General features: G+C 43.5%; 2 protein-coding genes and 1 pseudogene across 3 annotated transcripts; all 3 read left to right on the forward strand.

Annotated features, from left to right (window-relative positions):
- The first annotated feature begins 72 nt into the window (after window positions 1-72).
- Window positions 73-8,517, forward strand: LOC106590188 (leucine zipper transcription factor-like protein 1). 2 transcript variants are annotated; one of them, XM_014180921.2, is made up of 10 exons: window positions 73-325; window positions 1,209-1,333; window positions 1,475-1,669; window positions 4,235-4,292; window positions 5,267-5,338; window positions 5,445-5,510; window positions 5,701-5,778; window positions 6,219-6,395; window positions 6,597-6,700; window positions 6,844-8,517. In XM_014180921.2, the coding sequence occupies exons 1-10, from the start codon at window positions 323-325 to the stop codon at window positions 6,860-6,862; spliced, it is 897 nt and encodes a 298-aa protein (XP_014036396.1). In that variant the 5' UTR covers window positions 73-322; the 3' UTR covers window positions 6,863-8,517. The 2 variants fall into 2 exon arrangements, with proteins under 2 accessions (XP_014036396.1, XP_014036397.1); XM_014180922.2 differs by having other exon boundaries at window positions 6,237-6,395.
- A 907-nt stretch (window positions 8,518-9,424) lies between these two features.
- On the forward strand, window positions 9,425-17,705 carry LOC106590068 (thread biopolymer filament subunit gamma-like; annotated as a pseudogene).
- Window positions 17,706-20,521: 2,816 nt separating this feature from the next.
- On the forward strand, window positions 20,522-24,399 carry LOC106590189 (C-C chemokine receptor type 9). The gene is made up of 3 exons (XM_014180924.2): window positions 20,522-20,661; window positions 20,885-20,934; window positions 22,771-24,399. Exons 2-3 carry the CDS (start codon window positions 20,890-20,892, stop codon window positions 23,830-23,832), a joined length of 1,107 nt encoding a protein of 368 aa, XP_014036399.1. The 5' UTR covers window positions 20,522-20,661; window positions 20,885-20,889; the 3' UTR covers window positions 23,833-24,399.
- Window positions 24,400-26,718: the final 2,319 nt, after the last annotated feature.

The following is a 26,718-nucleotide window of genomic DNA, read 5'->3' on the forward strand; positions in this document are numbered from 1 at the left end:
CACTCCAGTACAGTAGGTGGCGGTAATGCACCATAACGTTGGATGCCAACCGCCGATAAACACCACAGAAGAAGAAGAAGAAGAAGAAGAAGAAGAAGAAGGTCCCCATGGTTACCAAAGCAATTACTCTATTCGGTATCCAATAATCTCCACTCTGCACTGAATAGCGGAGCTCGCTGATAACGTTATTAGATTATCTTCTCAGATATCACTATAAATAAATAACGTTACATATAAATCGTACTGTACCTGTTTGTGCATTGTGGCCTAGTCAGTTAACTTACAATTTAGCAGTTAAGGAGTCGGGTGTTTGCTGGCAACAATGGTAAGTAACATTAGCCAAATGTTAGCAGGAAGCTTGCTAGCTCGTTATAGTAGCCACTGTAAGGTAACGTTACTAGTAACGTGTAACGTTAGCCACATAGAACAAGGAGCGGTTACTAGTGGGTGCGTTCGAGCGGATCACTTTTGTCAATGGTCACCGCCTTTCAAAGTGTGTTAATAAAACAACTTTTATAAACAATGGCAACACTGCCATGTTGCACTGAGCCTTGCTATTGGAAAACCACATCAGTGTCCGACTTTCGGCTGTCGCATATACACCTACCCCGACTTCACTCATCAACTCTCGTCTGCAGTCGGTTGATTTCGTCTTACCACTTAAACGAGCCCAGTATCTTTGGCTAAGTTACGATATGGACGGTTTGCTGATGTGGATTTAGCAAGGGATGTAGCTTTGCCTTGCGTCTAGTACTTCACTAACCACTGCAATCGATGCGGTCTACTGCACGGATAGTTAGCTAGTTTAGTAGCTAGCGAAATGCTGAATACGAAATCAAATCGTTAACGTTAACTAGCTAGCCAACAACTAGGCTCGCTAGCTGCCTAGTTAGAAGTTAAATGGTATGATGTTTCCATGACAACGCAGCACTCTGTACTGGTTAGCTAGCCATCCATATCATAGCTTAGTGACTGCAGCCAGATAACCTTGCAGTACTGTACATTTATTGAATAGCAGGACCCCTCCATTGCCTTATTCAATGTTGTGCTTGAGACAATAACTAGGCAGTTAGCTAACGTTAAGGAACTAGTCTATAGTTAATCAATCAAGAGGGCCACTGCCACTGATTAGAGAGTCTTCTAGCTAACATGACTTACCTGCATATTCACTGACATCCATCCCTGTTCCTCCTTGTCTCTCCTTGAAGGCTGAGTTTGGTTTCAATGAACACCATCAGAATGAGGCGATCAACTACATGCGCTTTGCACGCTCCAAGAGGGCCATCAGACTCAAGACCATTGACTCCTGCTTTGAGGACCTCAAAGACAGCAGGTGTTGTGTCACAAAATTTGAGTATTGTTTATCACAGCTAGCCACCAATGTTGGTCAGAGGAATGCAAGTCCATCTTTTTAGGACTGCTTTTTATGGTATTTGTGTGTATGTTATTGGGAAAACAAGTTATTATATTCTAGGCTAGTGGACGAGACCTTTACGGTGGACGAGGTGCGGGACATGCTGGACGGGCTGCAGCTAGTGGTGCGAGGAGAGGTGGAGACGGAGCTCATCAACACGGCCCACACCAATGTGCTGCTGCTCAGGCAGCTCTTCTCTCAGGCCGAGAAGTTCTACCTCCGTCTGCAGACTGACATCTCGGAGCTGGAGAACAGGTGGGCTGTGGAGTGGCTGGGAAGGGGGCTGTGAGGATGGGTGGGATGGCTTGGAGGTGGACTGTGGGGATGAGGGGTGGCTGTGAGGGCAGGCTGAGGCCTACTTTGAAATTTCAAACAGATGGAAGTACATGATAGCAGTAGGTAGGTAGTACTGAGAATTAGGCAGTGTGTGAAGGTTTATGGGAGTTTAAGGGTTAACAAGCGGGTGAAACTCAGGTGGGAAGCAGCCTTTTAACCCCAACATGCCTCTGTGTGTGTGTGTGTAGCCTGTCAGTAGAGTCACTTATTATGTACACAAGAGTTTGAGCAGTGAGCACCCCCATACTCAAAGCAGAAGCCACTTCCTTCAGTGTTTTTCATGTACGCCCTATAAGTAAGGCACTGAGGTCATTGCTGAGCCACTCATTCGTATGCGAATGGTACCCTGCTTTTCCATTTCTGTGGTTTCCTACTGTCACTGATATGTGGCCAGATGCAACCACAGCTTGTGTGACCTGTGTGGGTGGAGTAGTTCACATGATACGATACCTAGGTAAGGTTTGTTTGGGTTGTTGTCGCCTGCCTTGCCTGGCGTATATTGTCAGGAAGTTTGCTTTTCTCCACATGCAGTGTAGTGAATGTTTTGAAAGTTAACATGTACATTTTCTTTATTTTGGCAGCTAATTTTGTCCAAATGAATGCCATTAAGAAAATGTAAATAACCTAGGCTAAGTGGAGACAAAGCAAAATGTGTAGAAAAAAACTGCCAATGAGAGGTCTCTGTTGCATCCAGGGTTACTAAGCATGGCTGCCAAGAATGTCTTACAGGAATGCTTAATAACAAGCCTGGACACAGAAGGATGTGGGAATGTTCTCTACCGTTAAAAACAGCTATATCTCATGGGGAGGGGTTGTCACATTTTTACTTTGCCCCTCGAGGGCATACTGACACTGTGCCAAAAAACGTATTAGCGCATTCCCTTTCATCACGCTGAATTTACCACAGGATCATTCATCATGGTGCCTCAGACCAGAGGTGCTAAAGATGTAACAGGGAACAATGCAGCGTGGCCAAAGTCAGCCGGGTCAGCGGTGAAACGTTGGCAACTAGCTGGTCGCGCAATTCATCTCAATTGTTCCCTTCCGAAATCTAAACCCCACTCCCTCTTTCCCCCAGCAGTAAGATCAGATGGGAGGATGAGACTAAGGAGTTTTCCCTCACACTCACTCTCCGGATGGATCTGAACTTGTTACTGGGGCACAGGAACATGACACCTTGAAAGTTCTAGCATGACTCTGTGATGTGGAGTACAATTCCAGGCCCATGGACTGTGTTAATGTGTCTTTTAGAGATGGAGGGGGAAAGCCATTCCTTTTTACAGTCCCAACTTTTTGATATTAAAAAGTTGGCAGTCCATCAGCACGGTAGAATGCTGTGGTTACATGGCAAATTGACAGAGAGAGGACATTTTTGTACTTTACAGACAAGACTTTGATTTTCCTGTACTGTGGCTGTGAATATCAAATCAAATTGTATTAGTCACATGCGCCGAATACAACAGGTGTAGTAGACCTTACAGTGAAATGCTTACTTACGAGCACCTAACCAACAATGCAGTTTAAAAAAAATACGGATAAGAATAATAAATAAGAGTAACAAGTAATTAAAGAGCAGCAGTAAAATAACAATAGCGAGACTATATACAGGGGGGTACCGGTACAGAGTCAACCGGTTAGTTGAGGTATTATGTACATGTAGGTAGAGTTATTAAAGTGACTATGCGTAGATGATAACAACAGAGAGTAGCAGCGGTGTAAAAGGGGGGGGGGGCATAAGTGTGAGGGCGCTTCAACTCCATTTCACCTTTATTATTGACACCAGTCAAACAAAAACATAACCTTAAAAAAGAAAACAAGCCCTGTGTTTTTGTAGATTGTTTTTGTAGTACGCCTACATTCATGTGATAAGATAACCAAGCCCTTGAAAGTGTTCCGTAGGCCTCAATCCTGTGTGGCTGTTAGTAGGGTGTCAGAAGCAGGGAATACGCCCCTAGTAGCCACAGATCTACGTGCGTTCTGCAGCTTTTTATCAAACCACATATGCAGTAAGTGTGTAGAGCGGTGCTTTGTTCACCACAAACATTTAGTGTTAAACTGTCTTCAGGAGGACAACAAGTGTGTTTTATTTTTCTTAAAGATATGGAACTGTCAGTTGGCTGCTCCCCTATACTTGACGTCAAATGTTTTGCAATATGTTATACATCTCTTTCATAAAGAAACATGGAGCTGTTATAGGCCAACGAGTCAGTACACTGACACTCACTGTATGGTATCAAACACTCTGCTTTGTTTGTGTTCCACATGGGGTCCCGTGTGGCTCAGTTGGTAGAGCATGGCGTTTGCAATGCCGGGGTTGTGGGTTCAATTCCCATTAAGGACCAGTATAGAAAATGTATGTACTCTCTACTGTAAGTCGCTCTGGATAAGACCATCTGCTTAATGACAACAAAAGGAAGCTATAAATGTGCTAATTGTCTAATTTACATGTTATCTCTCCCCTTTTTTTGTTTTCCTTCTCTACAGAGAGTTGTTAGAGCAAGTGGCTGAGTTTGAGAAGACTGAATTTAAAAACCCAAATAAGGTGACTGTTAACTAAAGCCCAACCACCTAGACTTTTATGCAACCATTTGCCCTTTATATATATATACAAAAAAGAATACATTTATGACGTTTATTCATACTTGTTAAGATGAATTATTGCACTTACATTAAATACACTGCACTTGAATCGTATCACAATTGGAAACGGCAGACCACACAATGTGACCATAGAAAATCAACTATTTTTAGTCACCAGCCCTCTGATAGGATCATCTCTTCTAGCACTTCACACCCTCCCCATGCAACACATTTCTAGCACTTCATACCCATGCAACACATTTCTATGAAATCCAGACTTCGGGCTTGTCGAGGTGTGGGTTTTCACTTGAGTCTGAACAACAATTCATCAACAACAACCCATAACGTTTCACTTAGTTTATAAGTCAATGTTTTAAATCATCGTCATCAAAGTCATTGACAGCTTAAATCACCCATCGAAAATAAGCTTGAATGTATGACATGTTTATTCATACTGGTTAAGCTGAGTTATCGCACTTACATGAAATACGCAGCACTTGAATCGTATCGCAATTGGAAACGGCAGACCACACGATGTGACCATAGAAAAATAACAACGTGGTCATCAGCCCTCTGATTGGATCATCTCTTCTAGCATTTCACACCCACCCCATGCAAAACATTTCTATGAAGTCCTCACTTCAGGCTTGTCGAGGTGTGGTTTTCACTTGAGGCCGAACAACAATACACCGACAACAACTTGTGTGTTTCACTTTGTTTTTAAGTCATGTTATCAAGGTCGTTGACGGCTGGAATCATGAATAGATGCCATTCATTGATGTGAAAGGAGGTGCTCTATTTCACTTCATTTTATAGTACTACTGATATTGAGTACTGCATTGTTGGGAAAGAGCTTGCAAGAAAGGCATTTCACTGTACTTATGCGCGTGAAAATGTCATTTGAAACTTGAAAACTTGCCTTGCTTTCTTACCCAGACTAACCAGCAAATTAGCAAGCCCAAGTTATCACCGCTGAATGAAGGTGGGGTATCTGAACTTCTCAACAAGGTAAAGAACTCAACTCTCCTGTGGTAATATAGAGTTAGCAGAATTAACACCAGGTCATTGTATGTGACTCATGCGTAACTGTTACATTACATTGGTTTTTCATCAGGAGATATCCAGGCTACAAGAGGAAAAGGATAAGCTCAAGGGCAGGCTCCGAACTTTGGAAACACAGGTATTTAAATCCACGATGTGTGTTTCTGATTTAGGATATTCTTACTTAAATGCACTCTACTTCTTGTAACTTTTGACATCATATTTTGTGCTCATGTTTCCACCTAACCTACACCTGACCTTGCTAATTGAATGATCAATGTTGGAATCACTTTTATGAAGTAGCTTGCGGTATACTGATTGTGTTTCAGGCCATGGGTGCGTTGGATGAGAAGACGAAGGCAGAGAGGGCTCTCAAAAACCTGCAGAAGGTCCAGGGGGAACAGAAGGTACTTTAGCACTGTAAGGGTTAACAATATAAATATAACAAAATGGGCCAAAGGAACATAAGATGACTGTTGCAGTTGACTTTTCACTCAGTAATATTTCCTGTTTCCTTCCTGTTTTGATTTGTGCATTGTAGTATTTTTTCCTTTTAAATAAGTTGACCCCATGCTGGCCTTGTGTTTATGATGTGTTGAACCTTTAGTCGTTCTTTTTTCTTAACAATTACTATTATTTTGTTTGCTTTCATGGAAATCAACTGGTATGTATCAATCTGACACTATGCTTTTTGTGTTGAATACATGTCCATCTAAGTGTGCATCCCAAATGGCTCCCTATTCACATAGGGCTCTGGTCAAAAGTAGTACACTGTATAGGGAAAAGGGTCCATTTGGGACGTAGCCTAAAAGTCCACCCACTGAAGTGCTTTGTTTCTTTCCCCAAGATGGCCACCCGTTCTCAGGAGATCACTAGTCTTGAGGATACGGTGGCAGCGCTGCAGGAGGACTACCAGAAGTCCCTGAGTGTCAACGCTGCCTCCCAGAGAGACCTGCAGGACAACCTGGTCTCTGCCAAACACGACCTGCTCAGGGTACAAGAACAGCTGGCCCTAGCAGAGAAGGTACGTTCCTCCACCCCATACTGGTACCTGGTGCCTTTCACAGAAATCATGCATTGATGGCATACAATGCAAGGTTGGGTGAACTTGGGTGAAGTGTCTGAAGTGAGCATTTGGCTCAAGAGCTATGGACCCAATTATATCAGCTATATTTGCCAATAAGAGGTTATCATGCAACCCTGTTGTGTGTTTGTGTGTGTGTAGGAGCTGGATAGGAAGTTCCAGCAGACGTCTGCCTACCGCAACATGAAGGAGATTCTCACCAAGAAGAACGAGCAGATCAAGGACATCAGGAAACGCCTTTCAAAGTAAGTCAGTTGATTATCATAAGAAATGATCATGAATGATAGACAGACAGATTGACTAATTCATCTTCTGCTGAATGATGATTATGTTTGCAGTTCCTGTCTAACAACTTTTGTCGCTAACATTTCCAATATTTAATTTCCAGATACGAGTCAGATGAATGAACCCTTTGCCTCACACGACAAGACACAAAATGGAGGTTGAAGCGCATGACAAGAAGGTGGAAATGGCCCAAATCTAGGGACTGTCACAGTGGAGAATGTTTTGGCCCATTCCTAATTTATTCTACCCCACTGCAGGAGTAGGCGGTTTGGAATAAAAAGTGCACTTGAGAATATCACAGTTCACCGGAAGTTCAGAACCTCCTACAAGAATCGTATCATCTCGCTGATCCAGCAGCTTTTGTAGTCATTAGGTTTAGGAGAGGATTGTGGGAGATTAAGGGTTGGGGGCTAATCGACAGAGCCTCCTATGGTCAGGCTCACTGGGAGAAGAACCTTGAATGTCTCTGTCCCTTTGCTTCTCTATTCTGTCCCATATCTATCATACCCATGGAGTCCTATCTAGTAGCTGAAGTTTTGTATGTAGTAGTAGGTTTTCCTCACTGCACTATGCAAGTACTTTCAAGTCCTTGACTCACTGTCTAAAAAGGAGGCCTTCTGAATAAGGGGGATGCCTGAAGCTTTGCAGGCATCTATATCTGTCTGATGGTGATGTGTAATTTTTTCCATGACACCAACTCATGAGTTATTGTCTCTTCTCAAGACAGTACATTCTTTTTCATCTATTTCTTTGTACATGTAGCTAAGGTATGATGCAACATCTATGTATTCAGATGGTGTAATTCTGAGCTCCATGAATAGAGTCATGGCTAATGGTACATGTTAGGAATCGCAGCATAGCATAACATTAAAACATATCTTGAGGGAAGTTAGTGAGGGAAATGTTTACATAGTATGATTTGGCATGTTTTTGTAATTTTCTTACCATCTATCCTGTTTTAGCATATCAAATAATTATTGGAAAGATCAGAGGTTGGACCTTAGCGAATGCAAACAAATATTTATGGAGTATAAGCGCTACACTGACTGTACAAAACATTAGGAACAGCTTCCTAATATTTTGTTGTAACCCCTTTTGCCCTCAGAACAGACTCAATTCGTTGGGGCATGGACTCTACAAGGCGTCGAAAGCGTTCCACAGGGATGCTGGCCCATGTTGAGTCCAATGCGTCCCACAGTTGTGTCAAGTTGGCTGGATGTCCTTTGGGTGGTGGACCAATCTTGATACACACGGGAAACTGTTGAGCAAGAAAGCAGCATTGCATTTCTTGACACACTCAAACCGGTGCACCTGGCACCTACTACCATACCCTGTTCAAAGTAACTTACATTTTTTTGTCTTGCCCATTCACCCTCTGAGTGGCACACACACACAATCCATGTCTCAATTGTCTCAAAGATAAAAAATATTTTTTTAACCTGTCTCCTCCCCTTCATATACTGTACAATAAGGGATTGTAGCTTTCACCTGGACTCACCTGGTCAGTCAATGCCATGTAAAGAGCAGGTGTTCCTAATGTTTTGTACATGTCTGTATCATGACAGGGTTATGACCATATTTTGACAGGTTATGTCAGCTGTCATGACATATTATGACATGGTTATGACCGTGTTATAACTTATGACACTTGGTGTCAAAGTATTACCGTATATTGTTCCAAATAATGTCTTAAAATGAGCATAATCTAAAAGGGTACTACTTTTGAGATATCAATATTTTTAATGTTGAATAAATGAATGTGAATTTTTTTATTTCAGAATGTAGACCTACTCCATATGTTCGAGCACATTATAAGGAGTATAATGACATCAAGATGTTGTCTGTATCCTGTACGGTTCACAGGTCATAGGGTTTTACAGGAGGCATGTATAGGTCTAAAAAGGGCCTAATGTGGCCACTTTTAACACGATTCTCTCAAAAATGGTTTGTCAAGCAAATGTAAAAAGCATGTCAAACATCCTTCCTCTCAATGAAGTTTCTATGTGAGAATTGCCAGAACGATCTGGGATACCAAAAATATTTTTGGGCTAAGCTGGCGTGGAATAGCCCTATAGCACGTACTGTGTCAGAGGTACAACCATCAAAGTAATTGGAATGCTAGAGCAATGCATGCAATGCAAAAGCCTAACCCATCTTTATTCAGTAGTCCTTAGGTGACTGTAAAGACTTCTATAAAACCTGGACATTCCACAATTTAGATTTCACCTGGGGATATATACACCACTGGGCTAGGCTGGGTGGGGCTTGCCTCACGAGCTTTATATATAAATCCTGGATATTCATCCATAGCTCACTTTTGCAGCTTCAGCTGTACCATCCACCGAGCCTATCATTATCTGAAGACCATGCCAATGGCTCTCTCTATGGGGTCCTCCACGCTGTCCGGGGAAGGAGGTTATCATGGGGGCTTCGGGCTTCTCTGGAGGCCTTGGTGGGGGTGGTGGGGGAGGGTTGGCCCTGGTTCTCCGCTCTGGAGCTGGCTGGGGACAGGAGCACGGTTGGGGTTAAGTGGAGGCATGGGGATAGGGGATACAGGACTAGGTCTTGAGGGTGGAGGAGGATACGGGGCTGGGATGGGAATGGGGGGTGGAGTAGGCTACGGGGCTAGGATGGGGATGGGGGTGGAGCAGAAGTAGGTATTGAGGGTGGAGGAGGCTACTGGGATGGGCTTGGGTATGGGTGATGGAGGTGGCAGTGCTGCCTTCTCTATGTGAAGCACCATGGCAGTAGGGGGGCTGGGGGCGGGTGCATTTCTGGATGCAGCGGGAGCATCTTTTGCTGCGGGGCCCTTGCAGGCCCCTGGCCTCTCGCGGGCTGCAGAGAAACATCCTCTCTGGGCTCAACGAGCGCTTCTCAGGCTACATGGCCAAAGTGAGGCAGCTGCAGCAGGAGAATGTAGTCCTGGAGGCTCAGGCTGGCAGATATGACCAACGAGTCCACCGGAGCCACCACCACCACGGCTGAGTACGAGACCCAGCTGATAGAGAACCTCGGTAAACTGGAGAGCCTCACCCTGGACACGGTCAAGCTTGAGATGGAGCTGGACTGCATCCGGGGAACCGCCCATGAGATGAAGGCCAAGTAAGTCTCACTGCATGCCTTCTCATTGGGAGAAGTGCATGTATGCTCCCAAATGGCACCCTATTCCCTTTATAGTACACTACTGTTGATCAGGGCCCATAGTGACGCATCCAATGTGATTTATTTTTACATGCTAGCTATTCATTGTCTGCTAAACATTGTGAAGAGGCGATTATGATTTCCTGTCACCTTTTGTCATGCAGGTATGATTTTGAACAAGGCAAGAGGTATCAGCTGGAATCAGATATTGCGGATATGAGGAGGGTACTGCAGAATCTATGCTTATAAATATCAGATTTCATTCAATATAATTTCCTGTTCAGTTAGACAACAAATCGCTATGACTATAGCTCTCCATCCTGTAGGACATTGACATGGCCCACGTTCTCCGCATTGAACTAGATGCCAAACACTAGCCTTAAAGATGAGCTGGACTTTATCACCAAGACTCAGGATGAGGTAATAGCCTAGAATACATCACAGAGCACAACACTGTATGAGTGCATGCGATGCTTGTGTGTAGATGTGTGCATCTCTACATTCATTGTGAGATGGTGAGCAAGGCAAACTTCAGAGAGGACACTGAAGTTCCCTCTGTGAAAAGTAAAGTAATTATATTGTATTCTATTAAACTACATACAACTGTATGAGACTGTACCAGATTGTACGAGTGTTGTCATGTGAACTGTAATGAGTGGTATATGCTGACGGATGGTTTTACAGGAGCTGTTCAGTATTCAGTCCGAACTGGGCACCTCGTCCACTGACACATCACTATCTATGATTGAGGTGGACCCAGTCAAGTCCTTTGACATCGCTTCTGCCCTCAACAAGATAAGAGTGGAGTATGAGAAATCAGTACAGCAGCACAGAGAGAAGGCAGATGCCTACTACAAAATCAAGGTACAGCTTACTCAAAATGCAAATTGACAGCATTAGGCCAACTAAATGTAAATATTACATTTTATTCTTATAATACCATTTAGATTTCTAAACAATATGAATTATATTTGCTACTTATTTTAAAGACACTAATTGTTTGCTGTGAATGTACAATACACTCTCTGCCCAATAGGGGTCAGTAGATATGGCTGGATGTCTCATGGGGAATGAGATAAACCTACTTAGAAAATATTTGGACATGAGGATGCTATGTTTTTGGGGAGCGACACAAAATATAAATCCCATGAAATCTATGTAATGAAATAACTAGCGCAAAGTCTGAAAAGCAGATCACTCAGAACAACTAGTTACTGAACAACTAGTTACTGAACAACTAGTTACACTGTTGTCTTTTCACTCAGAAAAGGCCTATAAGCTACTCAAAGGGCATTACATTTTGGCCTGCAGGAACAAGGGGGAGGAACACTTTGGCTTGATCTGTTGATCTTCTTAGAGCTGAAACTGTCACAGACACCACAAGCTTGTGTCCCCAATATAACACTAGAACCTATAGGGAATAGGGTGCCCTTTGGGACGGAAAATGGTGTGATGGTGTGATGGTGTGATGGTGTGGTGACCAGCCAACCGTTACTCTCCTCCTGTTTTGAGTGAAACTCATCAAGCTGCAGAGCAGTTTGCTGTGGGTTAACCCCCAGTTAGCGGTGTCTTTGGTGCAGACAAAAGAGTCAGGGAACCCAACTTCCTAAAGCAGGGGAAGAAACAAACAACTGCCGGACATTTTGTTGTTGGATTGATGTTTTATTAAAAGAACTGACATGCAGACAGATATAGATGTACATACATGCATACTTACACACAAGACACTCACTCCGCCTCTCTCATGCAAACATCTACATGCATCTTTCACTCTGAAAGTGACTCACATCAAGAATCCTGCAGCTCATGTAAAGAATACACTGAATGATGTTATCAAAGTGTGTATGAGACAGTAGCTCATGGTCCTGTGCTGCTCTGTCTCTGCCTGCTGTTGGATGAGGTCCAGGCTGCCAATGCCACCAGCTCTGAGGCCCTCACCACCTCCAAGGCAGAGATCTCTGCCTCTAGGAAAGAACTGCAGCTCAGTTGGTAGAGCATGGTGTTTGCAACGCCAGGGTTGTGGGTTCGATTTCCACGGGGGGCCAGCACAGAAAATAATGTATGAAATGTATGCATTCACTACTGTAAGTCGCTCTGGATAAGAGCGTCTGCTAAATGACTAAAATGTAAATGTAAACTGCAGGCCCTCAGTCTGGAGCTGCAGAGTCTGGTCAACATGGTGAGTTGGGTCTAACACACTGTGTGTGTGTGTTTGTGATTACACCATTTCAATCTATTGTACCAATACCATATCGTATGTGAATAGAACTCTTCACTGGCCTTAGAGAGATATCTATAGTCATAGTGAAATGAAACCATGCATGTACAGTACCAGTCGAAAGTTTGGACACATCTACTCATTAAAGGGTTTTTCTTTATTTTTTACATCGTAGAATAATAGTGAAGACATCAAAACTATGGAATAACACATATGGAATCCTGTAGTAACCAAAAGAGTGTTAAACAAATCAAAATATTTGCTTAGATTTTAGATTCTTCAAAGTAGCCACCATTTGCCTTGATGACAGCTTTGCACACTCTTGGAATTCTCTCAACCAGCTTCACCTGAAAGGCTTTTCCAACGGTCATGAATCCAACTCATCCCAAACCATCTCAATTGGGTTGAGGTCGGGTGACTTTGGAGGCCAGGTCATCTGATGCTGCGTTCCATCACGCTCCTTCTTGGTCAAATAGTCCTTACACAGCCTGGAGGTGTGTTGGGTCATTGTCCTGTTGAAAAACAAATGATAGTCCCACTAAGCGCAAACCAGATGGTATGGCGTATCGCTGCAGAATGCTGTGGTAGCCATGCTGGTTAAGTGTGCCTTGAATTCTAAATAAATCACTGACAATGTCACCAGCAAAGCACCCCCATACCATCACACCTCCTCCTCCATGCTTCACGGTGGGAACCACACATGCGGAGATCATCCATTCACATACTCTGCGTTTCACAACGACATGGCGGTTGGAACCAAAAATCTCAATTTTGGACTCATCAGACCAAAGGACAGATTTCTACCGGTCTAATGCCCATTGCTCATGTTCCTTGGCCCAAGCAAGTCTCTTCTTATTATTGGTGTCCTTTAGTAGTGGTTTCTTTGCAGCACACATACTGATGTGTCTGTTACTTGAACTATGAAGCATGTATTTGGGCTGCAATTTCTGAGGCTGGTAATGAATTTATCTTCTGCAGCAGAGGTAACTCTGGGTCTTCCTTTCCTGTGGCGGTCCTCATGAGAGCCAGTTTCATCATAGCATTTGATGGTTTTTGCAACTGCACTTGAAGAAACTTTCATAGTTCTTGAAATTTTCCAGATTGACTGACTTTCATGTCTTAAAGTAATGATGAACTGTCATTTCTCTTTGCTTATTTGAGCAGTTCTTGCCGTAATATGGACTTGGTGTTTTACCAAATAGGGCTATCTTCTGTTTACCACCCCTACCTTGTCACAACACAACTGATTGGCTCAAACGCATTAAGAAGGAAAGAAATTCCACAAGGAATACTTATTAATTGAAATGCATTCCAGGTGACTACCCCATGAAGCTGGTTGAGAGAATGCCAAGAGTGTGCAAAGCTGGCATCAAGGCAAAGGGTGGCTACTTTGTAAAATCTTAAATATATTTTGATTTGTTTAACCTGTTGGGGGTAGGGGGCAGTATTGAAACGGCCGGATAAAAAACGTACCCGATTTAATCTGGTTACTACTCCTGCCCAGTAACTAGAATATGCATATAATTATTGGCTTTGGATAGAAAACACCCTAAAGTTTCTAAAACTGTTTGAATGGTGTCTGTGAGTATAACAGAACTCATATGGCAGGCAAAAACCTGAGAAGATTCCTTACAGGAAGTGCCCTCTCTGACAAGATCTTGTTCTTCTTGTCTCTGTTTATTGAAGACTGAGGATCTTTGCTGGAACGTGACACTTCCTACGGCTCCCATAGGCTCTCAGAGCCCGGGAAAAGCTGAATGATATCGAGGCAGCCCCAGGCTGAAACACATTATCGCCTTTGGTAAGTGGCCGATCAGAGGACAATGGGCTTAGGCGCGTCCACGAGTCGATCCCGTGCTTTATTTTCTTTCCTCTTTTTACCTAAACGCAGATTCCCGGTCGGAATATTATCGCTTTTTTACGAGAAAAATTGCATAAAAATGGATTTTAAACAGCGGTTGACATGCTTCGAAGTACGGTAATGGAATATTTAGAAATGTTTTGTCACGAAATGCGCCGTGCTCGTCACCCTTCTTTACCCTTTCGGATAGTGTCTTGAACGCACGAACAAAACGCCGCTGTTTGGATATAACTATGGATTATTTGGGACCAAACCAACATTTGTTATTGAAGTAGAAGTCCTGGGAGTGCATTCTGACGAAGAACAGCAAAGGTAATAACATTTTTCTTATAGTAAATCTGACTTTGGTGAGTGCTAAACTTGCTGGGTGTCTAAATAGCTAGCCCTGTGATGCCGGGCTATCTACTGAGAATATTGCAAAATGTGCTTTCACCGAAAAGCTATTTTAAAATCGGACATATCGAGTGCATAGAGGAGTTCTGTATCTATAATTCTTAAAATAATTGTTATGCTTTTTGTGAACGTTTATCGTGAGTAATTTAGTAAATTTTTTGTAAATTCACCGGAAGTTTGCTAGTTCTGAACGTCACATGCTAATGTAAAAAGCTGGTTTTTGATATAAATATGAACTTGATTGAACAAAACATGCATGTATTGTATAACATAATGTCCTAGGTGTGTCATCTGATGAAGATCATCAAAGGTTAGTGCTGCATTTAGCTGTCTTCTGGGTTTTTGTGACATATGCTAGCTTGAAAAATGGGTGTCTGATTATTTCTGGCTGGGTACTCTGCTGACATAATCTAATGTTTTGCTTTCGTTGTAAAGCCTTTTTGAAATCGGACAGTGTGGTTAGATTAACGAGAGTCTTGTCTTTAAAATGGTGTAAAATAGTCATATGTTTGAGAAATTGAAGTAATAGCATTTCTAAGGTATTTGAATAACGCGCCACAGGATTCCACTGGCTGTTACGTAGGTGGGATGATTTCGTCCCGCCGACCCTAGAGAGGTTACACTTTTTTGGTTACAACATGATTCCATATGTGTTATTTCATACACTGCTCAAAAAAATAAAGGGAACACTAAAATAACACATCCTAGATCTGAATGAATGAAATAATCTTATTAAATACTACTTTCTTTACATAGTTGAATGTGCTGACAACAAAATCACACAAAAATAATCCATGGAAATCCAATTTATCCACCCATGGAGGTCTGGATTTGGAGTCACACTCAAAATTAAAGTGGAAAACCACACTACAGGCTGATCCAACTTTGATGAAATGTCCTTAAAACAAGTCAAAATGAGGCTCAGTAGTGTGTGTGGCCTCCACGTGCCTGTATGACCTCCCTACAACGCCTGGGCATGCTCCTGATGAGGTGGCGGATGGTCTCCTGAGGGATCTCCTCCCAGACCTGGACTAAAGCATCCGCCAACTCCTGGACAGTCTGTGGTGCAACATGGCGTTGGTGGATGGAGCAAGACATGATGTCCCAGATGTGCTCAATTGGATTCAGGTCTGTGGAACGGGCGGGCCAGTCCATAGCATCAATGCCTTCCTCTTGCAGGAACTGCTGACACACTCCAGCCACATGAGGTCTAGCATTGTCTTGCATTAGGAGGAACCCAGGGCCAACCGCACCAGCATATGGTCTCACAAGGGGTCTGAGGATATCATCTCGGTACCTAATGGCAGTCAGGCTACCTCTGGCGAGCACATGGAGGGCTGTGCGGCCCCCCAAAGAAATGCCACCCCACACCATGACTGACCCACCGCCAAACCGGTCATGCTGGAGGATGTTGCAGGCAGCAGAACGTTCTCCACGGCGTCTCCAGACTCTGTCACGTCTGTCACATGTGCTCAGTGTGAACCTGCGTTCATCTGTGAAGAGCACAGGGCTCCAGTGGCGAATTTGCCAATCTTGGTGTTCTCTGGCAAATGCCAAACGTCCTGCACGGTGTTGGGCTGTAAGCACAACCCCTACCTGTGGACGTCGGGCCCTCATACCACCCTCATGGAGTCTGTTTCTGACCGTTTGAGCAGACACATGCACATTTGTGGCCTGCTGGAGGTCATTTTGCAGGGCTCTGGCAGTGCTCCTCCTGCTCCTCCTTGCACAAAGGCTGAGGTAGCGGTCCTGCTGCTGGGTTGTTGCCCTCCTACAGCCTCCTCCATGTCACCTGATGTACTGGCCTGTCTCCTAGTAGCGCCTCCATGCTCTGGACACTACGCTGACAGACACAGAAAACCTTCTTGCCACAGCTCGCATTGATGTGCCATCCTGGATGAGCTGCACTACCTGAGCCACTTGTGTGGGTTGTAGACTCCGTCTCATGCTACCACTAGAGTGAAAGCACCGCCAGCATTCAAAAGTGACCAAAACATCAGCCAGGAAGCATAGGAACTGAGAAGTGGTCTGTGGTCACCACCTGCAGAACCACTCCTTTATTGGGGGTGTCTTGCTAATTGCCTATAATTTCCACCTGTTGTCTATTCCATTTGCACAACAGCATGTGAAATTTATTGTCAATCAGTGTTGCTTCCTAAGTGGACAGTTTGATTTCACAGAAGTGTGATTGACTTGGAGTTACATTGTGTTGTTTAAGTGTTCCCTTTATTTTTTGGAGCAGTGTAGTTTTGATGTCTTCATTATTATTCTACAATGTAGAAAATACACCTGTATTGAGTAGGTGTGTCCAAACTTTTGACTGGTTCTGTAAGTCAGTGATGCTGTGACAGTGCCGTGATGCAGCTGATGAGTATCAGAGTTTGATATAAATCAGTGCTAACAGTCACACAGGAAGTGGTTGCTATGGTGTCTCGCATTGCCAAACTCCCCTACTGCTGAGCTTAGGCACAAACAGCAATACTGCTTCCCAGAAGACATCATAGTGATGTATCCATTCACCTCAGTTTTGTGCCTTCCAGTAGAAAGACAGGGGACTAAGGCACCAACAGGATTGTTTTCTTTTTACCTCAAAATCAGTTTGCTGTTTTGTGTGTTTCTTTATGAATTTTAAGTGAGGTTCTGCTTATGGGAAATGGGTTGCATTGACTGGCACTTTTATTTTGAATGATACACTTTTGATAAAAGGGTGACGGTGGTTATGTTGTCCCAGATAAACAATGCCACATATGTTCTAGCATGAGCTAGCTAGTTAGTTAACAGATCCTCCTCCCTTCTCTCTGAAGAACATGTCCCTGGAGCTTAGCTTTGCCAAGGCTCATGCCCAGTCCAGTGGGGGCGTGGCGGAGTACCAGACCCAGATCAGGGGCCTGGAGGGGACCATCGAGGTGGCTAAGGTGGACCCGCACAAGCAAATCCTCAGCTACCAGGAGCTCCTGGATGTCAAGCTGGCCCTGGACGCTGAGATCACCACCTACCGGACACTTCTGGACTGGGATGACCTTAGGTTAGAGTGCTGATCTATGATCAGTTTTGCCTTATGAATGCGGTCTCGGAGCTCTCATTCAATTCAATTGAATGAATACTGTATTTCCAATCGTCAATGGTTAATAAGGATATGGATAGGACCTCACATTATCCACATCATCCACCAGTGTCAGTGAGGCAATAACCAGTTGGCTGTCCTTCTAGCTTCCCCGTCCAGTCCTATGGCTCCTCCCCTCTCTACATGTCCATCTCCCCCGGCCCCTCTTCCCACATCAGGAGCCCCTCCTCCTCCAAATCTGGACTTCTGGCAGAGCTCACTACAGTGATGAAGAAAGAGTTTAGTTAAAGATCAAATAGTCAGTTCTGAGCAAATCGGTAAATGTCTTGCATCATTCAATATCATTGAAAAATGAAATAGTTACCTGTTTTTGACCTCTCTTTCATGGTATTTGCAGAGAGTATGTCTTTTACAAAGTCTTCCTACACTGACACTGGTGAGAAAACAGTATGAAGCCCACCTGGCATCTATAGTCTCTTTCAGGGAAGGACTGGGACCAGAAATTGTTTTCCCCCCTTGAGAGCCCTACAATTGGCCCATTTCCCCCCTGAAGGCCCACATTACTGGCGAAATAATGATCATTCTGTAAAATAAATAAAAAATGTGGACAGGCCCACTGGCTTAAAGATGGACCAGCCCATCTGGCATTTGCCCAAACTGCCATAATGCAGTCTGAGGATATGGGTAAATTAATGACTAGGTAAATCATAGATGTCACACATCCACACCATTGAAACAAGACAATAACTATTTAACCTTTCTTATCTATGCATCACTGTGTTGTGTCATTTTTCTTAGGAAGAGTGCCACTCTTTCTTGATCAATTCTATCTTAGATTAAAAAAACGTCATTAAAGACTGTTAGTACTGATTGATGTTCTCTAATTCTTGTTACAGTGACAGATGAGGTCATTGAGAGTGAGACCAAAGAAGAAGTGGTCACGGGCGAGTTTCCATAACCGTATCATTTGACTAGACAGAGCCAATGTGTTATAGCAGACCAATGATACTGGACCATGTGGTTTAGGAGGGTCATTCCAAGTGCCGTGAATCACTGCCAAGCTGAATCAGTCTCAAGCACTCAGATTATCCGCTGGAGTTGCCCTTATCTGCAGGGGACTTCACAGAGCACTCATGCTCTCAGTATCACCATCAACCACAGAATGTTATGTACATAGCATAGGCCTGTTACTTAATAAATCAGTCCTTCTAAGTCTTAGACAGAATGCTTTCTCTCCACAGGGGCCTACTCTGAGACCACTACTAATGCATCTGATGCAGAGTCTGAGTCCTCGGTCAGACCTCAGTATCACAGCATGGTGACCCGATATGACCTTACATGACCTTTGCCCAATAAACTTTGCTTCATCATATAGGATTTCATTGTGGTTATTATTGTATTGTAGTGAATCGTAAGATGTATGTAAGAATGTCCATAGTGCAGACAATGTTTAGATATGGATTTTCCTTCTGTGTATTCTGTGGGATTTGAGTAATTTATGCAAGAAGCGCAAGATATTTGGAGACTGGGTTTGCCATATTTCAGGATCAGTGTGTGTTTTCGAGCATTGCGTGTGTGTGTGACAGAGAGGTCTGTCTTTGTCCTGCACAGGTGTTAATGCACCTACCATGCACATCAGAGCTACAGTAATGCTGCTTTGCCATGTGTCAATTGGTACTGATGTCACCACCAACACCTTTCCGTCTGTCACTTTCTTCAAGAGTGTGTTCTCATAGGCACCCTAATGTACCCTTAACCCGGCTAACAGGCCATGGTTGTTTCACTTCACCTCTTTGTGGTCCAAACCGAGAAACGCAATCTGAAAATGACAGAAGAAGAGACTGGTATCTACTCTCAACCTCTCATCTCTGGGTCCTCAGTCTCAGACGGAAACTGCTAAATCAGCTTGGGAAGCGAAACCTTTATCAGGATGGCACAATGGCTTGCTCTGATCTCTGTTGTACTCAGTGCCTAAAGATGGTTCGAAACACAGAAGGTTAGAGAAGACTCTTCCTTACACCTGCTCACAGGAAACACACAACCATGCAGGCTTCCCTCTCCCTTTATGTCTCTATCATAACATAGTCAGTTTGGAAACTCAAAAAGTTGATATCAAGACAGTATCAACAAAAAATATAAAAGACAATATCAAGTTTTGTCAAACTTGCTGGAATTTGGAACTCAGGCCGATAAAAACACAATTATATCTTAAAATGAATTCAATCAAAACTATCAATACCGATTGTTCATTTTCATTTATCTGTGTTGTAAACAAGTCCAGGAATGCAAGGTACTTTTGATTCAGGGATTCTTGGGGATTATAAATGTGGTTTACTTTGCTTACATTTCTTTAACTTCCCATTGCCCTTCACAATGTCTGCTCATAGTAGTTGCACTTCCCTTTCTACAGCGTCTGCTCCTTCCCCACAATAGTAAAACATGGGTGTTTCTCAGATGTAGTTTCATATAGGGAACACCTGACCAGATCATTGTGAGTCCTGTGACATACAGGTACATTGTCTTCTCTTAGAAAACCCTCTACACCGTGCAAATGTCTGTTCACTGTGATAATGCTGTCACAACAGCTCACCATGAACCTCCCCTCACCATCTCATCCCACTGGTGTTATCTTACACCTACTACCAAGGTTCTCCATTTCACTTCTCCCAGGCACTATGTGCTTAACTTAGAATACGGTGTTGTGTAAAATGTGGTGTGACATGAAGGTCTATGACGTGTTTTCGGAGGGATGAATGGGAGAATTGTAACAGCAGAAAGAGACAATAGACGTGAAACCCAATGTGTAGAGCAGATATGACTAATAACACCTGCATGCAATGCTATTCGTTTCTGTCTAAGTTGGTGTCTCATAGAACAAATGCAAGTAATCACTAGCATGCCGACAGACATGAGTGCCAGAGAGGTTCCCTAAAATGAAACGCAGTATCTCAATTTAATACTCACAATGTAGCCAGTGGAGGCTGCTGAGGTGGAGCACAGCTCATGGTAATGGCTGGAATGGAGTCAGTGGAATGGTATCAGCCACATGTTTGATGCCATTCCACTGACTCCATTCCAGCCATTATTATGAGCCGTCCTCCCCTCAACAGCCTCCACAGCAGCCTCCATTGTAGTTAAGGCAAAACCATAAAAGCTGGTGACGATGAGACATGTAGTAATATTCGTCAAGGGTTTGAGGAAAGCATTGATATCTAGTTTGCTAGTAGCACTCATCACAGACTGGGTAAGTTCTTGTAACATTGTCTTTGTTATCAACTTTTTAGTGAGTTTTGTTCCAAAATGTGGGATGTTCTTTCATAGTACTGGAAAGTGATCAGTTATGATATGATCAAGTTTTAAAGTGTATGTATGTATGTATGTATGCAGTAAACAAAAACATTATCTCACATATTAGGTTATTTGGGGACTAAACTATACATTGTTTTTAATTTTACTTCTTCTGACAGGCAAAATGGAGTCACCATCATCATTCACAATATTTCCGACTTTTGAAACTGTAAGTATTATCTCAATCTAAATGCTTGTATTTACAACTATAAAGCCAGGCTATAAAATGAGTTAGAGAGCAACATCAAATCAGCAGAGAATGGATTCAATCCAAATGTGTTAATTTAACCAAGAGTATCTAGTGCAGAGATCTCCAACAGCCCGCCTATGAGTAGCTCGCCAAACAATTCTGAAGGTACCTGCAATTTATAAGTGTTCCACCTCAAACTGTCATTAACAAATCTCACACGTATCAGACACCACAAGCTCCCAGGTACGCTACTATCTACTCAACACAACCTTGACATTATCCCAACCCTGGGTAGCCACTATTGGCTTAAAAAGCCAAACCTAACACTATATCTGCCAATTAATTTCCAGCAATATTGCCTGTCTGTGTGGTGCACGCGTTTGTCTATCCCTCTGCGTGTTGCCAGTTGATGTGATTAACGTCTTGCGGGTTGACAGAAATAGTTTCACCAAAACCGTCACAATTAAAATGTTAACTGCAAAGTAGGCTTACCTGGCAGAAGTGTATCATGAGGAAGTATGTCATGTGTATCTGTTATTTGCAAACTTTGCCATGAAATGAGCAGCAGCAGTACAGAACCATCACTAGACGGGCACATTCTTCACTGGCTAGATGCACGATTAAAGGGGAATTCAACTTCAAAAAATCTAAATGTGTTAGTTTTCTTCCAGACCTAAAAATTGTGTTGTTTCTATATGAACAATTGTAATTGAGAGTGAGAAACAAACAAATCTAAACCAGAAAATAAATGAGAAATAATAATATATAAAACAGAATTTGAGAGGAAAAATAAAATCACAGCTTTTATAGGGCCCCTAGAGTTGTTTATGAACTATTACTTTACCAGGTATATTGGCAGAAAACAGTGCACTACTTTCTCTTCTACACTAGGATGTGGGGAAGAGTTTTAGGGGAGAAGAGAAAAACATGCCTATTTGAAAGCTAGAAGAAGTTAGTAGCACGCGACCAGTTTCATATTTTTTTTTTTTAAGTAGCTCTCATGATAGAAAAGGCTGGAGACCCCTGATCTAGTGTTTGTCTTTTGAACTCCCATACAAAGACCACATAAAGTTTCACATCAACATTAATGTGGTTCGAGAGAATTTTTTTATTTTATTTTAGTACCCAAAGTGGCCAAGATTCAGATCAGGATTTGGATCAGACTGGAAGGGTTGTTTATGATGTTTGTAACAATGTTTTTGTAGTCTGTGTTCGTGCAAGTGTACAAGAACTCTTGTAGCAAATATTTCGAACACACACGCAAACATCAGCATCAAATATCTATGGTGCGCACAAAAGAACTTTCACCTTCCCCCCCATATTTATCTCTGTCCTAGATCTGTGTTGGAGGCGACAACGAGCGCAGTGTCGTTGACGTGCATTGTGAACCTGAGCCCCTCTCTGTAGCCCCCCTGGAGCGTTAGCCCCCCCATTTCACACAGAAGGAAGTGGTGCAGCGGTGTGGTTTCTCCTGTTGAGACAGTGAGACACAACACCTGCTTCTGAGAGCAACCACAGCAGCATTGGCTTTAGGTAGAACGTCACTACCACCAGATCTTGATGTCACCGTGCTGTGCTCCACTAAATGCACTATGTTATGAAGCACTGTAGTGTAGGCAGACGGTTTAGGGGAACAGGCAGCTAGCTAGTCAACCACTGCAGACAGGAAGTCATGAAAAAAAAATGGAAACAAAAATGCTCAAACTACATTTAAATCTGTTGGTCTTAAACCGTTATGAAAGACACTGTGAGAAAAGAAATGATTAAGGACACCTGTTGCACAAATTCAAAGTAAAATGCTTGTTTGTATTACAGGGATCTGGAGATTACACAGAGGACTATGAGGGAGGCTTTACTGAGACCCCAGGGGGAATGTGTGATAAGTCCTGGGTGAGGGAGTTCCGGGGTCTTTACGAACCCCCTCTGTTCTGGCTCATCTTCGCCCTGGGCGCCGTGGGCAACCTGATGGTGGTCTTCATCTTTACCACGGTACGCCACCGCCTCAAGACTATGACAGACGTGTACCTACTCAACCTGGCTGTGGCTGATCTCCTCTTCCTGGGTACACTGCCCTTCTGGGCTGCTGATGCCACCAGGGGCTGGGTGTTCGGCCTGGGCCTCTGTAAGATCCTCTCGGCCGTCTACAAAATCAACTTCTTCAGCAGCATGCTGTTGCTCACCTGTATCAGTGTGGACCGCTATGTGGCAATCGTTCAGGTCACCAAGGCTCACAACCTAAAGAACAAGAGGCTGTTTGTCAGCAAGCTGGTCTGCCTGGCTGTCTGGATCATCTCAGGCCTCCTGGCTCTGCCCGAGTTCATTTTCGCCCAGGTGAAGCCTGACCGCAGGGGGAATTCCTTCTGTGTCCTGGTCTACCCCAACAACCTCTTCAACCGCACCAAGATCCTGGTGCTGGCTCTGCAGGTCTGTGTGGGCTTCTGCCTGCCTCTGCTGGTCATGGTTCTATGTTACTCGGTCATCATCCGCACCCTGCTGCAGGCCAAGAGCTTTGAGAAGCACAAGGCACTGAGAGTCATCTTCGCCGTGGTGGCTGTGTTTGTCCTCTCCCAGCTACCGTACAACGGGCTACTCGTGGTTGATGCCACGCAGGCCGCCAACACCACCATCACAGACTGTGCCATATCGGGCCATTTCGATGTCGCCGGGCAGATTGCGAAGAGCCTTGCATACACCCATGCTTGCATTAACCCCTTCCTGTATGTGTTTATTGGCGTTCGCTTCCGGAAGGATCTGCTGAGGCTGCTGAGGCAGTACACCTGTGGCCTGAACCAGAGAGGCCTCAGTAAGATGCAGGCCGTCCCCAAACGCCCCTCCGTCATGTCCGACACCGAGACTACCCCTGCACTCTCCTTGTAACCCCGCCTCCCTGAGACCACTCCCCCCCCCCCCCCCATCTTGGCGTTACCACACCTACCCACATATTAAACATCACCTCAGACCATACCGTTGGGTTGAATCCTAGCTAAAGATCTGTGTGCGTAATTCAAATTTCTCATTGACATCCATACATTTAAACGTGTAAAGGTTAATACCAGGGGTCTGAAAGTTAGGCTTCAGCCCCCTGTGAATGCCTCCGACCTTATCATTACTTCCATATGATATCATAGGCTGCTATGGACTGCACGTTTCCAGGGCGACAAACCCAGCTGCATCCTGATTGTGTTAGTATTTTGCCAGTATAGAAATTCATTGTTGTTTACATATACCCCATGCAGACAGTCAAGAAACATACAATACATCCAAAGCATACAGTTCTTTAGGTCCTTGTATAAAAGTGTACATTACTGTATATAAATTGTGTCAATGAGTATTGTTACCTTGACTGTGTTACTGTTTTCTGTATTTGAAGAGTAGGTGCTGCTGCAAATCCTCATAGTTATTTGCATTATAATTGTGAAAGTATCAATTAAAACTGAAATAAAATGATTGTCCTCTGTTGTTTGTCAAAGTGAAAACAGTCAAATCATTATCTTGAAAACCAACACCAGTTAGAATACCTCACTTAGTCCTTTCTTCAAAATGTGTCACAATAATGAGACTCACATGCTCTCTTTTATAAAGGTCATACAATTGAAATAGGTAGCGCAAAGGCCACGTGAAGAAATGCAACCGTTTGAGACACGAGCGACGTCCAATTCTTATTTTTCACTTGGTGTGAGAATACGGCACACTGTTTTCAATGGTGTAACGTACGTCCTGTGGTGGGGAAACAGACTAAATGCGGCTTGTTGCGTCCACAGCACTTTCACTATGACTGCAGCCTATGACTTGCTCTTAGTCGGCTGAGCAAGCACAATTGACAATCTGTGTTTCCCCATTGAAAAGCAGTTGTACCCCATGTTGGTTTGGGTATGACTAGGCATTTTCAAAGTTGGTGAAGTTTGCCCACTTCATTCATACTGGTATGAGAAATGTTTACTCATTCACCTCTGAAAACCGTTGAGTCAGCACCATTGGTTCAGACAGGGTGAAAGTAGCCTCGGCTCCAGGCTTCGCTCACATTGTGAGGTGAAAGTCTGTGGCAGAGGCTGAAAATAGCATGTCATGAAGTTTGACAATAGAGAATTTGATTCTGAGCAACCTCATTCTATTGAGAATGATATACTGAAAACCCCCTGTCCGCTGCTTGTTGTTGACCTGAATTTAGCCTCAAAGCAGAGGAAGCCAAGTTTGAAATCTAATTGCAATTTTACACATTCCACTTGCTTTGGTTTTAGTCACCATTTGCAGCATCTAAACACTTGTCTTTGAAGATTACCAGCATACTGTAGATGACATAAATACACACACGTGGTGTGTCTGAAAACTCATTATTGAGCCAATATTCTCAAACCCAACAGGTTCAAAAGAGGCATGAGATCGTCACAACCCGAACCAGCCATAGGCAGTATAGACACAGACACCCCGTCTGATCCGATACAGGCAGACACTTTTGAGAGTGTTTTTCTACAGTTGGCCATGCTACTGAAAACATGAGAACATCAAAGGCCAGTAATGGTGGGCAGTTGCTGGCAAGGCCTCCTTATCTCTTCACTCCTCAGTGCAATTGGAGATGGTGAAGCAGTGTGAGCTTTACTGTAGGCTGTCTGCCCGTTCCATAATCTGTTTCATAACTCCCCCTCGAATGCACTCAAACCACTGCTATCAAAGCATAAATCTGAAATCAGACTGAATAGCAAATAGACTGAGAGTGACTGAAGTTGGAGTTGACAGAGGCATACCACGGCGTTCCATTTACCAGACTAAGCTAAAACATGCATTTGTTCTAAATGACAACTGAGCATGGTAGGCAGTGCGTGTGTTTTTCATATAATGATGAGATAATTAAGCTGCACTGCAAAGGTGGATTCTCGATTACATATCAACTTTTTCATGAGAGCCAGGAAATTCAACAAATTTGTGATGAGAAACTTTTCATCGTTTACTCACTTGACAAGCTGCTCTGCTTGAAGCCCACTCTGCCTCAGACTGAGGGTAGGAAAAAAAGCATGGTATGTTTTTGAGGTTAGTGAGGTCGGCCATGCACCACTGTACCTGTTCAATTCAGGTGAGACCACAGACACACACTTTCATGTCTCTTTTGTTTTGTCTGCTCATGGCACGACAGGAAGCCATCAGTCATGTCAACAACTTGCTTCCTGTATCCTTGTATAGTACTACTGCAATACTACAGACACTAGATCCCTGTACAAAAGCTACACTACAGACAGCTTGGCCTCCATAGGGAGACCAGCCAAATAGCTCACCTCCAGCAGTAACAGCTTTCTCTCAGCTTCTCCTCTGCCTACTCCAAAGTGACTTAGTTCACTTTATTTAACTGCCATCCGTGTAGATGTGGCCTTGAAATGGTAATGAGTTACCTTAAGTTGTTACTTTGCAAAATGGTAATGTATAACATTTCCCACACTCTCCTGACTGACTTTCCACCAATGACCAGTCACCCCACACCAATGTCCTGCAGGGGCGGGCCTTCCTTCCCTGAAACACCTACTTCCAATCTAATTGACTGACCTACAAATAATATTGAGTAGTTATTTATGATGCAAGGTGATTTGTAGATCAGTCAATCTTGCACTGTGTGCCCAGTGAACACAGACAGACACTGATGTCTTTTTTTGGATCAGTCTGGACCGGCCTTGATTTCAACTTCCATGGATGTTGATTTTTGGTCCTAGATGTCTTTGTTTGGTTCAGATTTGGTCTGTTGGGTTCAGATTTGGTCTGATTTGGTTTGTTTGGTTC

The sequence above is a fragment of the Salmo salar genome, chromosome ssa29 (assembly GCF_905237065.1).
Source record: "Salmo salar chromosome ssa29, Ssal_v3.1, whole genome shotgun sequence".
Lineage (NCBI taxonomy): Eukaryota > Metazoa > Chordata > Actinopteri > Salmoniformes > Salmonidae > Salmo > Salmo salar.